Source organism: Cebidichthys violaceus, unplaced genomic scaffold (genome assembly GCF_023349555.1).
Source record: "Cebidichthys violaceus isolate CVI_PGR_0920_01 unplaced genomic scaffold, fCebVio1.0.p SCAF_7, whole genome shotgun sequence".
Taxonomy (NCBI): Eukaryota; Metazoa; Chordata; class Actinopteri; order Perciformes; family Stichaeidae; genus Cebidichthys; species Cebidichthys violaceus.
In genome coordinates this window covers 8,855,604-8,873,278 of record NW_027176927.1, presented here as the reverse complement: position 1 = coordinate 8,873,278, position 17,675 = coordinate 8,855,604, and the positions used below count along the sequence as shown (strand labels likewise).

At 45.3% G+C, this 17,675-nt stretch overlaps 1 protein-coding gene across 1 annotated transcript in view; it reads left to right on the top strand.

Moving 5' to 3' along the window:
• Nucleotides 1–17,675, top strand: part of LOC137891619 (intermembrane lipid transfer protein VPS13B-like) — a 333,991-nt gene that overhangs the window by 265,732 nt on the left and 50,584 nt on the right. Inside the window, exons 41-45 of the mRNA XM_068736332.1 lie at nt 2,061–2,245; nt 10,993–11,189; nt 12,992–13,173; nt 14,058–14,278; nt 14,403–14,534. Of these exons, the coding sequence (XP_068592433.1) occupies nt 2,061–2,245; nt 10,993–11,189; nt 12,992–13,173; nt 14,058–14,278; nt 14,403–14,534 (917 nt within the window). The remainder of the gene's footprint in view (nt 1–2,060; nt 2,246–10,992; nt 11,190–12,991; nt 13,174–14,057; nt 14,279–14,402; nt 14,535–17,675) is intronic.

Genomic DNA, 17,675 nt, shown 5'->3' with positions numbered 1-17,675 from the left:
CACCTCACTCACATTTTCAGCTTCCTGACCAGCACCACCAGGCTCAGGGAAAGCTTCATACCACGGGCCGTACGACCTTTGAACTCTAGATCTCCTGAACGCATCACTATGACACTTTACACCAATATACTGACACAGAACTGTATCTGCAAATGGAAACGCGTCCTCGCAAGGGAGCATTTCTGCTCCGCGTGCGCAAATGTGGATTCGCCAGCACAAAGCTGTAACGAGCTCGACACTCACTACGGCGCTCGCTGGTCAAGTTGACTTTTCAGACTTTGGCGTCGGGGACGGAACAGACGGTGGCCGATGTCTGTCTCTGCCCCCTTGATTGCACTAGCCATGCCGGCACTCTGGACACACAGCGCGTGAGCATCACAATCCGTTCCGAAAATGTACGTTAAGCTCACACTTATAAGATGCAAGCGTATACGTTCAGTTCATCGAAAACATTCAAGCATGTTAAAGAGCGTGTTCATGCACGACACTGTTGGTACAAACTTTAAAAAAAGGAACCTTTGTGCCAAAGTGAGATGTCACTTAAGATACACATGGGCTTAAATCAAAGTCAGATCAAAGCCCTCTGTGGAAAGAAGTTTCATCGGACATGTCTGCCTGGTTCCACTCTGAGTAACATGCTGTTTATTCCCCCTCTTTGTGCTCTGTGTGTGCTGTCCTCTGTGCACACACACACACACACACACACACAGACACAGGAACATTATACACAGAGGATCAAACTTGTCTCTGGCTGTAGACCAGCCGTCCACTCTGTCAGCTGTGGTTGAGTCTTTGTTTGTTGCACTGTTCCACTGCTCTTTGATGCGTTTAATATGCTGGCTGGAGCAGGAGAACGTACAGTAGTGAACTAGAGCAGAGAGCACAATCTGTCTGCAACATGTTGTCAGTGGTCAGGAGAAAACCGGGGCCCTCAGTGGAGTGCAGAGAACAGCGAGTGGCCCCCGGGGGCCCGACACAGGGATGGATGGGAGAGTTGGACGGAGGAGGAGATGAAAGATGGATTGAGAGACGGGTAGAGGGGAGTCTTCTGTCCCCCGTCTCTCACTTCAAGCTAACTTCGATGAAAGTAAAACCTCATGAAAGTGTCCGGGTTTTTTTCTTCTTTCATTCGCCCCTTTTTTCCTCAAAAGAACAATAATGCCGTTCCACCCTCAAGTGGGCAGCTCACCGCTTTCACATGAAGGAAAAGAAAAATTGCCACGGACAGATTTCGCTGACTCGCAGTGTTTGTACCTCCGGGGGCCAAACAAAGCAGCAGTTCTCCGCTCCACTGTTTTTTTCAAATAAACATTTTTCCAAAGGACTTGAATCCCAAACAGCAGCCACGACTTAAGTCAAACACCACTCAGGGGTTCTGACCCAGCGTTGTCCAGCTTTTGCAGGTGCTTGGCGGGGTTCAATCGATGGCTGTTTACTCCATAGCGAAAATGTTTACTCAGCCACTTTGTTTATACACGGCTTCTTACGCATATAAACATTCTGAAAGCATGGAAACATCTACAGCACTTCTTTTGGGAGATATTATTTTTGGGAGGGTTAGGATTCCGTAGTAGAACATCACAGCACCAAAGTGAAACGCAAGTCAAAGTCAGGTTGTTGTTGATGTTTTTTGCCACATCAGATCAATTTCATAATTGGAAAAGAATGACATTCATCCCACATTCGCATTTTCTTCCCGTTTTTCTTACTTCCTCAAGCATATGTAAATGTTCAAGGAGGTCGGTTAAGCCTTTAAAACAGTCTTTTTGTTCTGGAATCCTGTGTAGTAATTGTTTTGTATGATACCAGAAGAGTTTAGCGCAGTAAACTCGTAATCTGCTGTATCTTAAAATATCAAATACAGGGATTTTTTCCAGTTTATCCTCTGCTTCGTCTTTCAGCTGTGGTGTTTTATCTTCTGCTCCTCGGTTCTGTGTTTCCTTCCATTAACTATACTCCCTCAGCCTCTCACCGTGTTTTCCTGTAAAGCACAGCCTAAGCTTTGCTTTTCGATCACTGACAGTGAAGTTATTCTGATGGTAGTATTAATTTTGTGGCAGCTTCCCAGAGACTGCCGGGGCCCCATGAGGTGGTGTTCTACAGTGAGACGGAGGACAGCCCGGGGGTGATGCTGTGGAGGTACCCCGAACCCCGGGTCCTCACCTTTGTCAGGATAACTCCCGTCCCTTTCAACACCACGGAGGACCCTGAGATCAGCACTGCCGACCTGGGCGACGCCCTGCAGGTAGGGGCCAATTTCTTGATTAGAAAAAAAAATTTCACATTATACTCCCAACATATCTATTTTGGTTAAATTAATTGTTATATTAATCAGGAATTTAACAAATAATATTTAGAATAATCTATAAATCAGTCTTTAGAATAATAAAAAAATAAATAATTGATTGTTTTTTTTATTTAAAAAATAAAATTGTTTCGATCAAGCCCTACTTCCAGGTCCTGTCTATCCACCATCACTACCAATGTTCTAAAGACCCTACCCAAACATAAACACACAGCATATTGTGAATAAATATGGAAAGCTCTAAGGAAAGGAAGCCTACTACAGTATAAAGAAGGCGAAGAGACTCCACTCATCTCTCTCACTGCTCCCTGCTTAACATCACCTGCAATGAAAGAGAAATAAACTGTCTTGGAGTTGGGCTGGGGGCCATTTATATTTCCCATGACATGAGTCATGAGAACTTCCATTCCCTCCGTGTTATTGAATGACAGAGACCCCCGCTGACTCTCCAAACATGTACTACATGGTCAGACAGCTGTGGAAGTCATCGTGCATGCTCCGGTGTGAATAGCCAGGTGTCTCTAACCCCAGATGAGGTTATAATTTGGCAGAGCGTAGCAGCTACTGAGTCTACAGGGCCTCAGCGGGGGACAGGACAGCCCACTTTTCCCCCTATCACTCATCCTCGGCCTCTCTATCCCCTGCCTCACTTTCCAGCTTATCGTCCTCGAAGGCGAGCTGAGTCCCAAATCTCGTTCTCTCGCATCCTCCTCCTCTGCAATCTTTCTTTCTTTTTCCTGGAGCTATTTATAGGTCAAACGCCCTGACACTGTTATAAGCTACAAGTCACTCCGTGTCCTCTTATTTATTGACCATGCAATTAGGAATGGCATTTCTGGTAATACAATATACAAAACATGTTTTTTGTCATCCTGTTAGCTACGCTTAACCCAGTCCTGTTCCTGAACTAATGCATTGTTCCTGTTCTTTTTCCTGCTCATATAAAGTTTCACAGCTTGTTTTGGTTATGTTTAGTCAGATATTATTTTAATTTCTGCAGTTATTGAAGTTTCTAGAAATTCTTTGTGGCAAAAAGTCTTTAAAAGTCACGTAGAAGCAGAAGCTGAGGATCAGCCGTCCAGCAACTCATCGTGAAATGCAAGGATAGCTGCAAGGATGTGATAGATACACAGATATGACTCTAGCAGTACATTATTGCATTGACTGGTAAGAACGTGATATAAAAGCTGGTTGGTCAATGTTCCATATCTCTTTTGATTAAATATCAGGTGTAGGTGCAGATACTGTGAAAGTATCCAAACGCTAAATCCACAGAGAAATGGACACAGTTAGTGTTGAGAAACTGAGCCGTCATGACACGGGGGTTGTGTAATTGATGGCGGGGTCAGAAGCAGGGGGGTGAGAAGTGAGGAAGGGGCCATTTTGATTTGGTGTTGCAGCTGGTGTGATCCCGTCACAAGAAGTTATTACTGAAATGAATGACGGTAGTTTTATTTCATTTCCAGCCCATTCATAAGGACTTATTAATTACATTTTTAAGCCTCGGGGTTAGGTTCCTTTTCTCTCTGCTTCCTCCATCTGCAGCAGAAGTTTCCCATCTCCGCACATCCTCCCCTTTATCTCTCCGATTCTTTCCCAGACTCCCACAATCATTTCACCTACAGTGCAGATGTTTTCTTCTCGTCCGTTTATGTCGGCCCAGGAGAGACGAGCCACTGGAAGGTGCTGCAGATGTCTGGCTTCTCGCAAGGCCCCACAGCTGTAAAGTCTGTAATGAGCGAAACTCCAAAGCCTCTCGCTGATTGGCCACATATTGAGTTACAGTGGAGAGCGGAGGGAGCTGATGTGTGTGACGGAGGGAGGGCGAGAGGAAGAGGCGGTGGGAGACAGAGTTAAGGGTGGTTAATGGGAGAAGCTGGACAGGAAGGAGAAGAATGGAGATAGATGGTCACAGATGGAGGTGGTGCCTTTCACCAGCTGATTGAACGAGAGCTCGATGAAGGCCTGAAAGCAGATGCAACAAGTGCTGTTCACATGATTCACATGTGTCTGTCCTTCACTTAGACAGAGGCCATCAAGTGTGAGCTAGCGTGGGTGCCGGCATGTATTTCTGCATCTGTACTTCCATCTCTGTGACCGCTGGACGTATTCGCGTGAGTGTGTGTTGCGCAGCGAGAACCGGCGGTTGACGAGCATGTGGTTTCCTCATCTTCTGCTCCGCTCCTCGTGTCATCTGGCGCGGTCCTGTCTCTTCTGACAAGTCTGTTAAAAGGAATCAGGTGATGAAACTTCCACGGTGGGGAGGTGATGAAAGGCTATTACTGAAACCACTTGGTGTGGGGATGAGATGCAGCGGGGGCCAGAGAACAGCAAGGAATGCTAAGTCAATGGAAGCCATTGTTATTGACAGCTAAGAAAAGTGTCTCACAAGTTTTAAAAGAAAACTAGAAACCACCTTCAAGGAGTGACTGTCCTAATTCTCTAGCTTGTGTTTGTGTGACACCCACATAAAGTCTCATCGATGCCAGTAATATGACACACACTAGGACTTCCACATGTTAACAAAGCTATAGCTGATAACATCAATTTAGTTTATTTGAAATCCGGTTCAAATTGTTGAAAGCGACTGCGATGCATAAAGTCAAGACTTCTAAAAACACAGCATCACGTAACATGTGCTGTTTTGAAAGGAGCGATTGTCAAGTAATTATAAGACATTGGGTCAGTTTACTGATATGTTACACAGTCCTCCTTACCTTGTGTTTTAATCCAAACACCCGCATGGCATTAAGCCAGTTGGGTTCATGGGGGTTATTTTAACCTCTTGGTCATCAGCCAAAGTTGTTGTGATCCCACATTTAGTTCCTTTCAGCCTCTGGCAGACAATAATTATTCTTTCCTTTTTTACTTCAAAAGTCTTGATAAATAATTTTGTTCCTACTAAAACCAGAAAAAAAGTCCAATGACTGAAAAAGGAAATGCAGCTATAAAACAACAAAAGAAAAAAACAGTAATGGTTCAGTTTCAGTTCCAAAGGAATTTTCATTTACTTCACATCCAGGCTGTGCAGAGAGAGAAAGAGTGAGAGAGAGAGAGAGAGAGAGAGAGAGAGAGAGAGAGAAAAAAGGCAGTCATAAATTCTCAGGCCTCTAAAATTACCATGTGGCCACACGGAGATGGAGGCTGATAGATTTTGAGAAATGGAAAGTGAGAGGCATATGGAAAGAAAAAGAAACACGGAGGGAAAGTGAGAGAGAGGGACGTGTGGCGTCGAGCTGTGTTGTCGTTCCTCCCCGTCGCTCAGTCGGTTCCACGGCCGTTTACCAGCAGGTAGATGGCGAGGACAAGGTGACCAAAATAAAAGTCTTCACATTTTCTCCATCTTGTCATTCTATCCCCCTCCCTCCCACACACACACACACACACACACTCCCTCCCTCCATCCTCCTTTCTTTTTGCTCCCCGTCTCCACCCAGCTGAATAGACGGAAGGTGGGGTTGGTAGAGGGGTGGGGGGGGGGGGTTCGTTGCTCTGAGCCATGCTGCTCGCTTCTCCCCCCGGAGCAGATCATATTAACATTTTATAAAATCAAGATTTCCTGCATTTAAATAGTTGTGGTTTCCCAACTGGTTCCAGTGTATCGGAGGGGGAATTCAAACCTTCTTCCATTACTCAAAGTCAAATTGCACTGCACTGTTTTTACATACAGTATAAGGGGAACCATGTCAGAGTGATTGGGTTTGGGAGGTGTGTGTGTGTGTGTGTGTGTGTGTGGGGGGGGGGGGGGGGGGCAGCCACAGGTTCCTGCCCGTAGAGGGCCCAAGTGATGATGAGGGGATAGAAGGTGACTCATTCTCACCTTCTCACCGCCGTGTGGTCCGGCCCTCTGAATCATAAGCAGGTGTCCTCACTGCTCCTTTTTTCCGTCGGTCTCTCTCTGCGGGGCTCTGAAAGCCTGAGAAACCGGGAGTGAACACAGGAGCTGGTGATTCAGCCTGACGCCGGCTCAGAGGAGGAGCAGCAGGAGGAGGAGGTGGTGCAGCTTGTTAAAGTGGAGTTCAGCCTCCACGTGTAGTCATTCGCCTTTTTTACCAATACTAGCTTTTTTCCAATATCCAAATAAATGTGATCATTTCTTCGCTGTTTGGGCGGGTGCCCAAAAATCTCAAACATCGCACCATCTGCTCCCCTGCTGTTGCTTTTTCGTGCATGGCACTTTGGGATAGGCTTTCATGTCCCAGCAGGGCCCGCGACCGATATCATAAAAGCTCTGTGGCCTGAAATGAACCGACAACCTTTGAGTCATAACCGCTTCTGCAGCTGCTGTTGCTGCCATTGTCGTTATCATGAGAATCGCAGGTCCACTCTCCGCTTCACATCCTCGTTTCACGTCCCTTTTTTATCTCCTTTGCGAGGAGTTAGAATCGGAGGGGAGTCGGTGGGTGTTTCACTTCGGAGCGGACCCCAAAAAAGAGCAAAAGAGTGTATTTTAGCCAGGATCACTGTTATTTTAGTGGGACAGCGCTCAAGCAGACCTGCATTATTCACAGCTCATGCACTATCAAAATACGGGACTGTCTGTGTGGTTAATTTGATCTGGAGCTTTTACACCTCATCCACCAAAAAGTTTGGCATTGTGGAGTAAAAAGAAGAAGAAAAAAGTGGAGCATGAAGATCTCGGCGTGGGATTTTCCGCTCTGATTAATGTTAACCTATATTAGCCCACCTGAGACAGCATAGCGGGAGTCGTTTTCAGAACAATTTTCATTACATCTCCTGAGTAAACATTTGCTCAAGCCGACGTCAATTCAATTTGTCCGCCCGCTGATAAGAGGTAGCTAGCAGTGGATTTTTCGGACACATAGGCATCAGTGGAATAACAGAAGACCTAATAGCAGTGTTGATATTGTTAATAGGAGCAATGGCAGACGAGGCTGTGGGTGTCGGCGGCCGCAACCTCGGCTGGGAGCTCGGGGAGTCTTCAGTTGCACGGACATGTTTAAACTTCAGCAGCGATCGCACCTGGGTCCATCACGGAAATTGAAATCATTTCTGTGTGTTGTGTATTTGCTTTAGTTTTGCCTGCCTTCAGTTAACCCTTCTTTTTTTTTTGAGAGAGAGAGAGAGAGAGAGAGAGAGAGAGACTGTGATTGGTCAATCAGTCCCAGAGAAGTAACTCCATGCAGAGAAGTATGTTGTGGTTTGGCAGAAACAGGGTCCGGGTGACAGGGATGGAAATCAGATGTGTGTGTACACAATGCTGCCAACAGTCCTGGATTTGAATGCATTCGTAAAGAGTTTTTGAATATTGAAAGCACTCGAAAAGTCCTTAACGTTAGCTTTCTGGGCCTTTTGAACCACCTCCAAAGTGGAACCTTGACTCAAAAAACATCAAGATAGCATTTAAGATAAGCCCTGGGCTGATGTTTTGTCCCGAGGCCTAGCTGCCAGTCTTCCGCTTGAGGGGAACACAGATTGCACCCCTTTAGCCAAAGGGGAATGTCAGCTATTCAGGGTTACGTTTTGTTTATCAGATAAGGTACACACACAATCAGGCAGCGGAAACCGACGCTGCCCGGACTGTATCACGCACTCACATACATGCGCACACCTGTGTATACACACGTGTATACACGCGTATTGTCTTTCATACGCACAATTATACGCGGACACGTATACACAATCCGTTTGACATATACACAGGTGCCTTCTCCTCCCAGAAGCCATTGCCAGACGTCCAACTCAAACATAGCAATAGCATTGCATTTTGTTGCATCTCCACTCTTCCTCCAAGGCCAAAGTCAAAGGGAACATGACGCACATTCAGCCATGCAAATGTATTCCACTGTACCATACATGCACCTCACATATTCGTTTCTGCATGCCGTCATGTGTATAGAATATCACAGGTGAAAAAAAACAAAACACCCTCTCTGTTTAGCAACGCGGTTCTGGGAATCGTCCGCTGAGATTCAGTGAGTTTCCGCTCCGGTGGCTCAGTGTGTCGGGGTTGCGGGTGCACCACTCTTGTCGGGTACAATTATGAGCAGCGGATTCCAGGAAAACCTGTGTGGCATTTCATACATGATGTAAGCTCACGGTTACCTCATGCATTCCTCCCCTAACAGTACGCCGGCCCCACTGCGCATACGAAACAACACACACACACACACACACACACACGCGCGCTCACACACACGCGCGCGCGCGCGCGCGCGTTTTGTGAGCACAAAGCTTCTCACACACAGACTTGTTGACGGTTCCATGGGCTTCGGTAAGCGCCGGGGGAGCATCGGTACCTCCGGTAAACAATTGGATTGTCACAGACACATGTGCTCAGACAAATGCCCTCGCCCACCCATGAACGGCACACACACACTCACACACACACACACTGGCATCCTGCAGGTGTGCTGCTAAAAGCTCCCTGCCACCACTGATCCATCAGAGTTGCACAGGTGGCCAAGGGAACCCGAGAACCTGCTTTTAGTTCACACAGGAGCACCAGACACATGTATGCTAATTTTGGCACGATGTGTGAGTAAAGAGTGGAGCTCTACCTGTCATTCACATGAGCTGATTGTTAGTCAGTTTGAGAAACAGCTCAGAAACTTCAATGCTAGTGGCTGTCTCGTAGCATACAGTTGGCCCGGGGTTTAGTCATGCAGATGTAGTTGTCGTCTTGCTGCGTTGGTGGTCTGCGGTTGTTTTTTCCAGACTACATGAGAAATTATAGATTGGTTTGTCTGAAGTAAGTAGAATTCAAGGTTGTAATGCAGACACCATTAAAAAGAATAAATCGCTTGCTCATTCCTTCTCCAAGCCGGGGGATTCCCCGTGTCCTGAAAGGGTCAGTAAACTATCGATGATAAATGATCAGCAGACCACTGTTTAAGGCTTTATGTGTTACTGTGGGGATCCACAGGACTGAAAGAGTACCTGTTGTGCAATAACAAAGCCTCACAGAAACTTCTGATGTGTAATCAGGGTCACACTGAGGAGCTTACAATGGTCTGCTTATGCAGTCTGGATGCAAAAGTTCAAGTGATAGACAACAGTCTGTAGAGGAGACTAAGTGGGAGATTTAAAAAACACTCATCTGTACGATGTTGTCATCTGATGGAGCAAAGCCACCACCTTAAGAGAACTATCGAATCCATCGGTAGAAATTTGGTAGCATCAATTCTACAACAACGCCATACACTCAGGCATATATATATATATATTCAAGAGCATTAATCTGAGTTAGTGTTTCGATTGGACATTTTATCAAGTAGTCGCAGAGCTCTGAGTAACCCAATAATGGAACCCAAAGAGATGTAAAGAAGCACATCGGTGTCTTTGGGTTCTCAAAAAGTCTCATTCACGTTTCCTCCAAGCTCTCTCGGAGAGAAAACTAATATCTGTCATAATTTTTAGTCCGTGTGCAGGAAGTAAGGGAGAAGAAAATGGCAATAGACTCCTGTGTGAGTTCATCCAAGTGAATACTGGGATTTATCCATTATTGACTGGTGAGCAGAGGTGTGTGTCTCTCTACGGTGGAGGAGAGGGTTCGTTTGAGCCACAGGTATTTAAGGAGGATTTGCATGAGCAACAGCATAGGGATGAGGTGTTACAGTATCCTCTTTGACTTTTTCCATCATGTTTGCTCAGCAAATGAAAAGAGGGCTCGAATAAACAGCAATAAACTTGCTTTTGGACTTGTCTTTTTCTTTTAGTCCCTTCCTTTAGGCAGTCAGTAAAAATGTTTTTGCATAAGCAGATGTAAGAGGGCCGCAAGCCCTTTTTCATTTCAGCTTTATTCTTTTCACATGATTTATGACGTGTGAATTCGTATAACGTCTTAAAAGAGGGAATCAGCCACAGAGTAGTTCATTACCCTGAAAGGAATAATATGTATTTTTGCTCCATTAGAAGAAAAAGAAACGACTAGATCCATGTTATATATTTTGTTGGGTTGTGGACTGACAGTATCTCAACTTTTTCAAACATTTTCCAACTGTATGACTCTGTATGAATCTTTAATTTGAATCCAAGTAACGGTGTGTTTCATTTGGTCGCCTGTCAATGGGGTCATATCCCCTTTACATGTGTCAGCGTTGTTTTTGTACAAACCACATTTTAACAATACACCTTGTAGATTTTGGTCGTTTTTTTTATGTTTTGAACAGTCATATGACGTCTGGATCTCACAGTCCTCTCCGGGACATCATTTTTAAAGGTGCAGTGTGTGGGATTTGGGGACACCTAGCGGTGAGGTTGCAGATTGCCACCAACTGAAACTTTTCCTGTATGCCAAACATGTAGGAGAACTACTGTGGCTGACACGAAAGCCTGAATGGCCCTATGTATATATGTAGATACAAACGGCTAATTCCAAGGTAATGCTACACACTGTTCCTTTAACAGTAACTGCTTGTTACTGTTTTAATCAGCTGGTCCGTTTTGTTTTGGAGAGGAGGAGACCTCTGTGTTGAAAACCTCCTAAACACTGAAGGAATCTTAACCAGGACAGGCCAACTGCATTGAAAGCAATGCTGGTAGAGCATGATCCCACGCTACTTCACGGCTTAACCAATAGCAAATTACATATTGTGCGTTAAAGGAAGCTTCAATCTGAGTTGAAGCTCACTACCCTGGTTAACGGCGGATGCATACAAACCTGAATGAGATACATATTTTGGCGGCTGCTTATGTAAGTTGTTCACTGTGTCTTATCCTTTCAGGTACCGTGCAGCCTGGAGTACTGGGACGAGCTCCAGCAGGCCTTCGTTCAGTTCCGGGAGTTCAGCCTCTCGGAGAGTAGAGTCTGCCAGCTGCAGCTGCCCAGCCTCAGCCTTACCGACCAGCAGAAGGAGCTGGTGGCCTCAGACCTGTGGAGGATAGTCCTCAACAACAACGGAGAGGGAGGAGATGAGCAGAGGTGTGTGTGTGGGGGGGGGGGGGGGGGGGGGGGCAAACCTGCATTTTATTTAGCTGTTTCTCTGTACTCGTAGGTATCTGTACGCAACATGTGTGCTGTCCAGTGATAGAGAAAGCAGAGAGAGAGAGAAAGAGAGAGAGAGAGCGAGAGAGAGAGAGCGCACCCAGGCCGCCGAGCACAAAGAGCCAGCAATGTGTCCCTCGCCCCACATCTGGCGTGCAGGAGCAGGGAGCGGGCTTGGAAGGCGTTCAGATCGGCCTAATGAGATATCCCAGCACACCAAGTGCCTGTCAGGGCCCATCCGGATTCCTTCCTGCTTACCTTGAGTGTATCTAATCGAGGGGGAAGCTCAGGGGGAAGCGAGAGGAGTGGAGAGCCCCCTTTTGGGTTGGCTCGTGAGTTCTCAGGTTTGGTCTGGGTTGGGCCGGGCTGAGCTAGGATGGGTTGGACCGGTTGGTTCAGGCCTGCCAAGTGCTCCCAACACCTCTACGGGGCTTTTACTCCCCTCTTCCAGCTACCACTGCTTCCTCTCTTCATCTCTCTCACGTCTCATCCCATCATCCCGTCACATCTTCCGTGCTTCGCCCATTTTTCATTTCTCTCATTCTCCATTCCTTCCTCATCTTAATTTACTCTCTCTCTCTCTCTCTCTCTCTCTCTCTCTCTCTCTCTCTCTCTCTCTCTCTCTCTCCCCCCTTTTTACTTCCTCTCGGGATTTCGGGAACTTTTTTTGTGGAAGAGAATTGCCAAGCCCACATTCTGTGTGGCTTACAGAGCTCCAGAGGAGCAGAGAGGGAGGAATAAGAAAACATGTAAGAGAAGAAACAGAGAAAAAAGTACCAGCAGTACCAGATACAGTGTAAAGCAAAATATACATCTGCGTTGCATTACAATCATAGCCCAAACACTACATTTCCTTTATGTTTAAATTATTTGTCTTTTTTGATCAAAACTGAGTCCCCTTCCCCTTACTCGCCCGTTTCATCTGCCTTACTTTAGTTTCCAGCAAGAAAAAAATAACTTGGCTGCCCTGCCAACTGGAAGTAATGAAAATTGTCAACATATGATGCTTATCTTTTTTAAGGAGCACTCTGCTGCTCCAGAGTTTCTCGGGTCCTGAGCATTTCCTGCTGGAGTTTTTTTTTATTTATTTTTTTACGTTGGATCATGGTAGCAGCAAATTACAGAGCAAATAGTCATTCACTTCAATTACCTTCCATTCCACATCATCAACCATGACATGCAATTAATGTTCACGGAGAGGCTCTCCTGGAAACTGTGGCAGTAATAACGTACCTAAACTCAGAGGCTGGGACAGCGAGGAGGCCCGCTTCATACTGTTGTCTCTCCTCGTTCCCCCTCTTGTCTGAATAATTGTGGTGTTTATCTCCACTGTAGATTTGTGACGAGGATGTCGCGCAATTTGTAACTCTCCGGGCAAGAAACAAAAGCGTTCAGCTACAAATGAGGATCAGACTATTTTAATTAGTGGGTAGAATTGTTTGTAGCCGTGATTCCACAGCTGTGCCCGGTGCTTTTGATATTTCAGAACAAATTTGATAGAAAATCAATAACCGTTTACTAGTTTTTCCCCATCTGAATCACAGTCGTACATTACTCTGTTCTCCTCCTTTATTATTTTCATATGAAAATAATAAAGGAGGTTCACAGAGTGCATTCGGTTCATAAGTTTTCTTTATTTCTCTAAACTTAAAGTAGTTTTAGTATTCTGTTGTGGTTTTTACAATCAGAAACGCCACTGAATCTGTTCCTGTCTGCTGTGTCTCCTCTTCCCCCTCCAGTTCGGATAGTGAGTCCGGGTCCCAGCTGCCCTGCGATCAGTTGGTCTCCCCGATCGCGTTGGCGGCCTGCACTCGCGTGGACTCCTGCTTCGCACCCTGGTTTGTCCCCTCCCTGGGTGTGTCCCTTCAACTTGCGCAGCTGGACATTCACCTCTGCCACCATCTGGAACAGCTGGGCACAGGTAGGACACAGAACACGCAGTTCTTCTGAGTTTGGAGATAGAGATCAGTCGGGCTGCACCAAATGGTTCTTAGCTTCGCTCGTCACATTCGTATTCTAAAACATTTGGATGCCGACCAGCTTTTTTAAAATGTATGTATGTCTATTCATTCTTTTTAAACCTGACATTTTTGCACAGTTACTGATAAAGACTAGCCTACACTAATTATTAGTAGGCCTTACTGGGTCGCCCCGCGGGTCGGGCAGGTGCGGATAAGATCACTAGAAAGTATCACAGGTTTGTGCGTGCGGCTGACAAAGCAGCGTTCTGAGTAAATTATAAATATTACATGCAACAGTCCTCTCACTAAACTTCTCTTCCTCTCTCGCTCTAAAACACACTCACACACACACACACACACACACACACACACACACACACACACACACACACACACACAGCACCGCTCAGTCCGCACCTATATAACCTTTATTTATGTTGATGAAACTAACGAGTTATATTCATTAAAGAAAGTTGATTTAATGAAAATAAAGTCAAAGCCATTTAATCCAATGAATCACTTTTAATTTAATTTAATCCAATCAATCACTTTTAATTCAATTTAATCCAATCAATCACTTTTAATTTAATTTAATCCAATGAATCTCTTTATTCAAGTTGAGGATGTTGTTCGAGGATTAAAAAAAAAGAAATTTGAATGATATTCTCATATAATATGACATTCAAAATGCCATTCGAATACCTCAATCTATTCTTTGAATGTAAAAAAAAGGCTTAAAGATAAGTACATTTAAAGAAAACGTAAGAATTGGATCTTTTGACAGCTATGCCATGTGATCAGTCCAGTCTCTTAATGAGGATGCTGTGTCTCACTCTGCTCTCAGTTCCACCTAGACAGCTTCGTCCCTTCCTGCCAGACAGGAAGTTGCCTCAGGAGCAGGAGTTCATGGTGAGCGGCGCTCGGGAGCCGCGGGTCTTCTTGCGCCAGTGGAGCAGCGGGCCACGTCAATGTCAGGAGTTCAGCTTCTCCACCCAGCTGGACTGCAAGCTGCTGGAGTACCGAAACCTGACACGCCTCCAGCTCCTCCAGCCTTGTGTACTGCAGGTAGAGCTCAGCTATTCATGATAGCTTGTCTGCCTGGATGCTTAAGATTCAAAGCACTGATCAGGGAATGTGAAAATGAGTTAATTTAGATGTTTTACTTTTTTTGTGTGTGTGTGTGTTTCAGGGCCAGGCTGCAGCCACATGCTGCCCCCAGAACACCACACTGGATGTGAACGTGTTTGTGGACCCGGTGTTCCTCAATATCAGCCAGTATGCCATACACACCGTGGACACTGCCCTGCACAGCTGGCAACAGGTAACAGAGAGATACCTTTATGTATGCTTAATATTCAAACACAATAAAGTATGAGCTCCCTGGACTAACATGCAAAAACCAGGTCAATTAATAGATTATTGATATTGCTTTCAGAGCATTTGAATCATTTAGCCTTATACAGGCCCTGATGGTGGAAATTGTCCTTCAATCTCCCCATGTGGTCTTGAGACCGCTCTCAAATACTAGAACACCGCTGCGTCCTGTGACTTAGGTAGCAAAGTATTGGAGGATAACTTATTCACTTGTACATTTAAATAGTGGGAGACATTTGAGGTAACAGGGAATTATTGCTAACACTAGCATACAGCTATTATATTTGGATCCAGGGGCTAGTGAATCCATTGAAGAAATATGTAGAAAATATATGTACCTTTAGGGAATATACAGAAAGAATGTCTTTTCTCCCAGATGGAGTATCGGCTAAATAAACTCACAACAAAGTGTATTTCATGAGAATGGTTTGGGGTTGTATGCCGGCGGTGATAAAACGTTGCCTTTCACTTCGCCGTGAGCTCTGACTACAGTGCTCCCGAGCTTCTAGTCCTTTGGTCCTCGTCATCTCTCAGTTCCCAGCTCCCAGCACTGCCTCTGGTAGCCAGGGTATATTCGTGTGTGAAGTGATGCCCATGAAAACACGGTAAAACTTGAGTGCTGACACCTGCCAAGACTTCATCTGGTCCTAGTCCTCCACCCATTTGTCTACTTGCTCACACAAACACACACCCTGGCCTCTCTGGCTTTTTGTGCCCTATCATGGCTCAGCTCAGCTCAGCTGCGGCTCTGCTGACTCATACTCTGGCCCCTGGAGACGTTGAAGTACTCTCATGGTTTTGCATACATGCAGACTCCCACTGCCAGGTGAGAGACATGATTACTGGTGTTTTTCTAAGAGCAGCTGTGTTCTTTTACCTGCGGAAAATAAAATGAAACAAGCTGTGTAGGAAATCTACTATAAAATGATTGTTCTGGCTCGCAGTTTAATCCCTTTGTTTTCACATCGGTGGCATCGTTGACTCATCAAAAGCTCATACTGGCCGCGTTGGATGATCGGGCATAATTGTCCCTTGGCTTCATCATTGCATCATGTAGGGCATGCTAGCGAATGTTCCCTATTTCTGCTGGTTAATTTAGCCATAAATAAGACTTTGGAAGCGCTGGTGGTGTTGTAATGAATGGTCATATTGCAGCTATACTGGAGTGTTTTGGACATGCTGGTATCCATGGTGGGCTTTACACAACAAGCCAAGCATGATTAGTTGGGATATTAGTTTGTTGTGTGCTTTTTGCCAAAGCTTTTACTGATGCTGATTGGGTGATACGTTTGGCTTTTTTGAACGCCATCTTTGCCCAGTATCTGGAGACACAAAATAGAGGTTAACAATACTCACACATCCAAACACACACAGAATACCTTCTTTCACAAACACAAGCCCCTGAAGGGTGTGTTTACATGTCCACCAGTATACGGGATTGAGTCATAAAATGATTAAGCGTGCTGTATTGTCTTGATTGGTCTAAACAGCAGCATCCTTGTAACTTGTACAGAGCCTTTTAACCTCCAGCCTCTACCACTTTGCTGCACACAAGGAGAAAAAAACGCACCATAATTATAAGGCAAATGTGTTGCATGTGGGTTTAGTAGTTCTGGAGTAAGGGGAAGAGAGGGGTCAAGTACAAAAGGCAGATTTTTTATTTTTTTTTAAGAAAACACTCTTCATAAATATTTTTCGTCCACCTCAGAGAAGGTTGCGAACACTTAGATCATGAAATATTGTTTCCCTTTTTGGTGTTTTCGCTGAAACAAAATCTCGTGAGTGGTGAAAAAAACCTTGGGTGCGATGTAAAGGACCGCTCCAGTTAAGCTGAAATGCATCTTTTGATCTGATGGAGGCTTGCATTCCTGACACACTGGTGCGCACACATTGTCCATGCATAGAAAAAACTTGATCCTAATTGAAGACGTAATCAAAAGCAGTTGGAAATGTTAACAGGCCCTGTCCTTCCGCAACAGAAGGATGTATCCCAACGTGTGTAATTGTTTCAGTGATTTTCATGTTTCCTGGTGTCAAGGCTGGCAGCCAGGCCTGTTGTGATGTGGCCCGTAAGGTCAGTATTGCACCGTGGAGAAGATTCCTCAACTACCACACAATCGAAACCTCACAACCCAGACATGGTCATACCAGACCACCACAACCAGAACAGCTGGAGAACTTCCAGATGCAGAGCAATAAATAAATATAAAAGAGCCTGCTTGGTGTATGGTTGCAATTTATTCTCATATAGCCCTGATAAGTTATGATATACAATTGTAGTCATGGCAGCATGGACTTCTCTTGTGCCCATGATAACATCCCCGAGGTACTTCTGGCAGTCATAAGTACACATAAGTACACATGCCACATGTCTTGTCATTTATATTGACATGAATATATATTCCATCTATTATGATACTTGGCATGTTTCCAAGCCGGCAGGCCCTCCTCCTCCTTCTTGCCTCTCCTGCAGCGCTTCCCTCAATCTCCAACCGCCAATCAAGTCCTCGTAGATCAGTTCAAAACTGAGATTGAATGTAGCTCAGGAGGTTCAGCGGATCGTCCACTAACAACAGGGTCAGATGTTTGATCCCTAGGTTCTCCTGTCCTTGAACAAGATGCTGAACCCCAAGTTGCTCCCGACGGGCAGGGCAGTGTCATCGGCGTCCAAGTTTGTGAAGAGGTTAACAAGAGGCCAATTGTTAAGCGCTGTGTCCGTTGAGGTAGAAAAGCTCTACATAAGAGCAGTCCATTCACCATTGATCTTTCAAATTAAGCTTGAACTATGCTGTTATATGTCAAACTGAAAGAAGAGGAAGGGAAAACTGGAAAGTCATCGCCTATCGCTCAGATGACAGATGAGCCCCTGGGGTCAAGAAGCTATATTTCTGGGGCTCCGGTGGAGCCAACTTGCTTTTCCATGAGCTGCTCGTTGTTTACAGTCCGATTAGCAACTTGAGATGCAAGACTGGAGTTGGTGTTGAGAGGGACATGCACGACCGGGTTGTTTCACCATTGGCCAGTTTACAAGCTAATTTTTAAAGCACTGTAAAGTCAAGTCATCGTCAGAAGATAGCCGGTGGGTTCT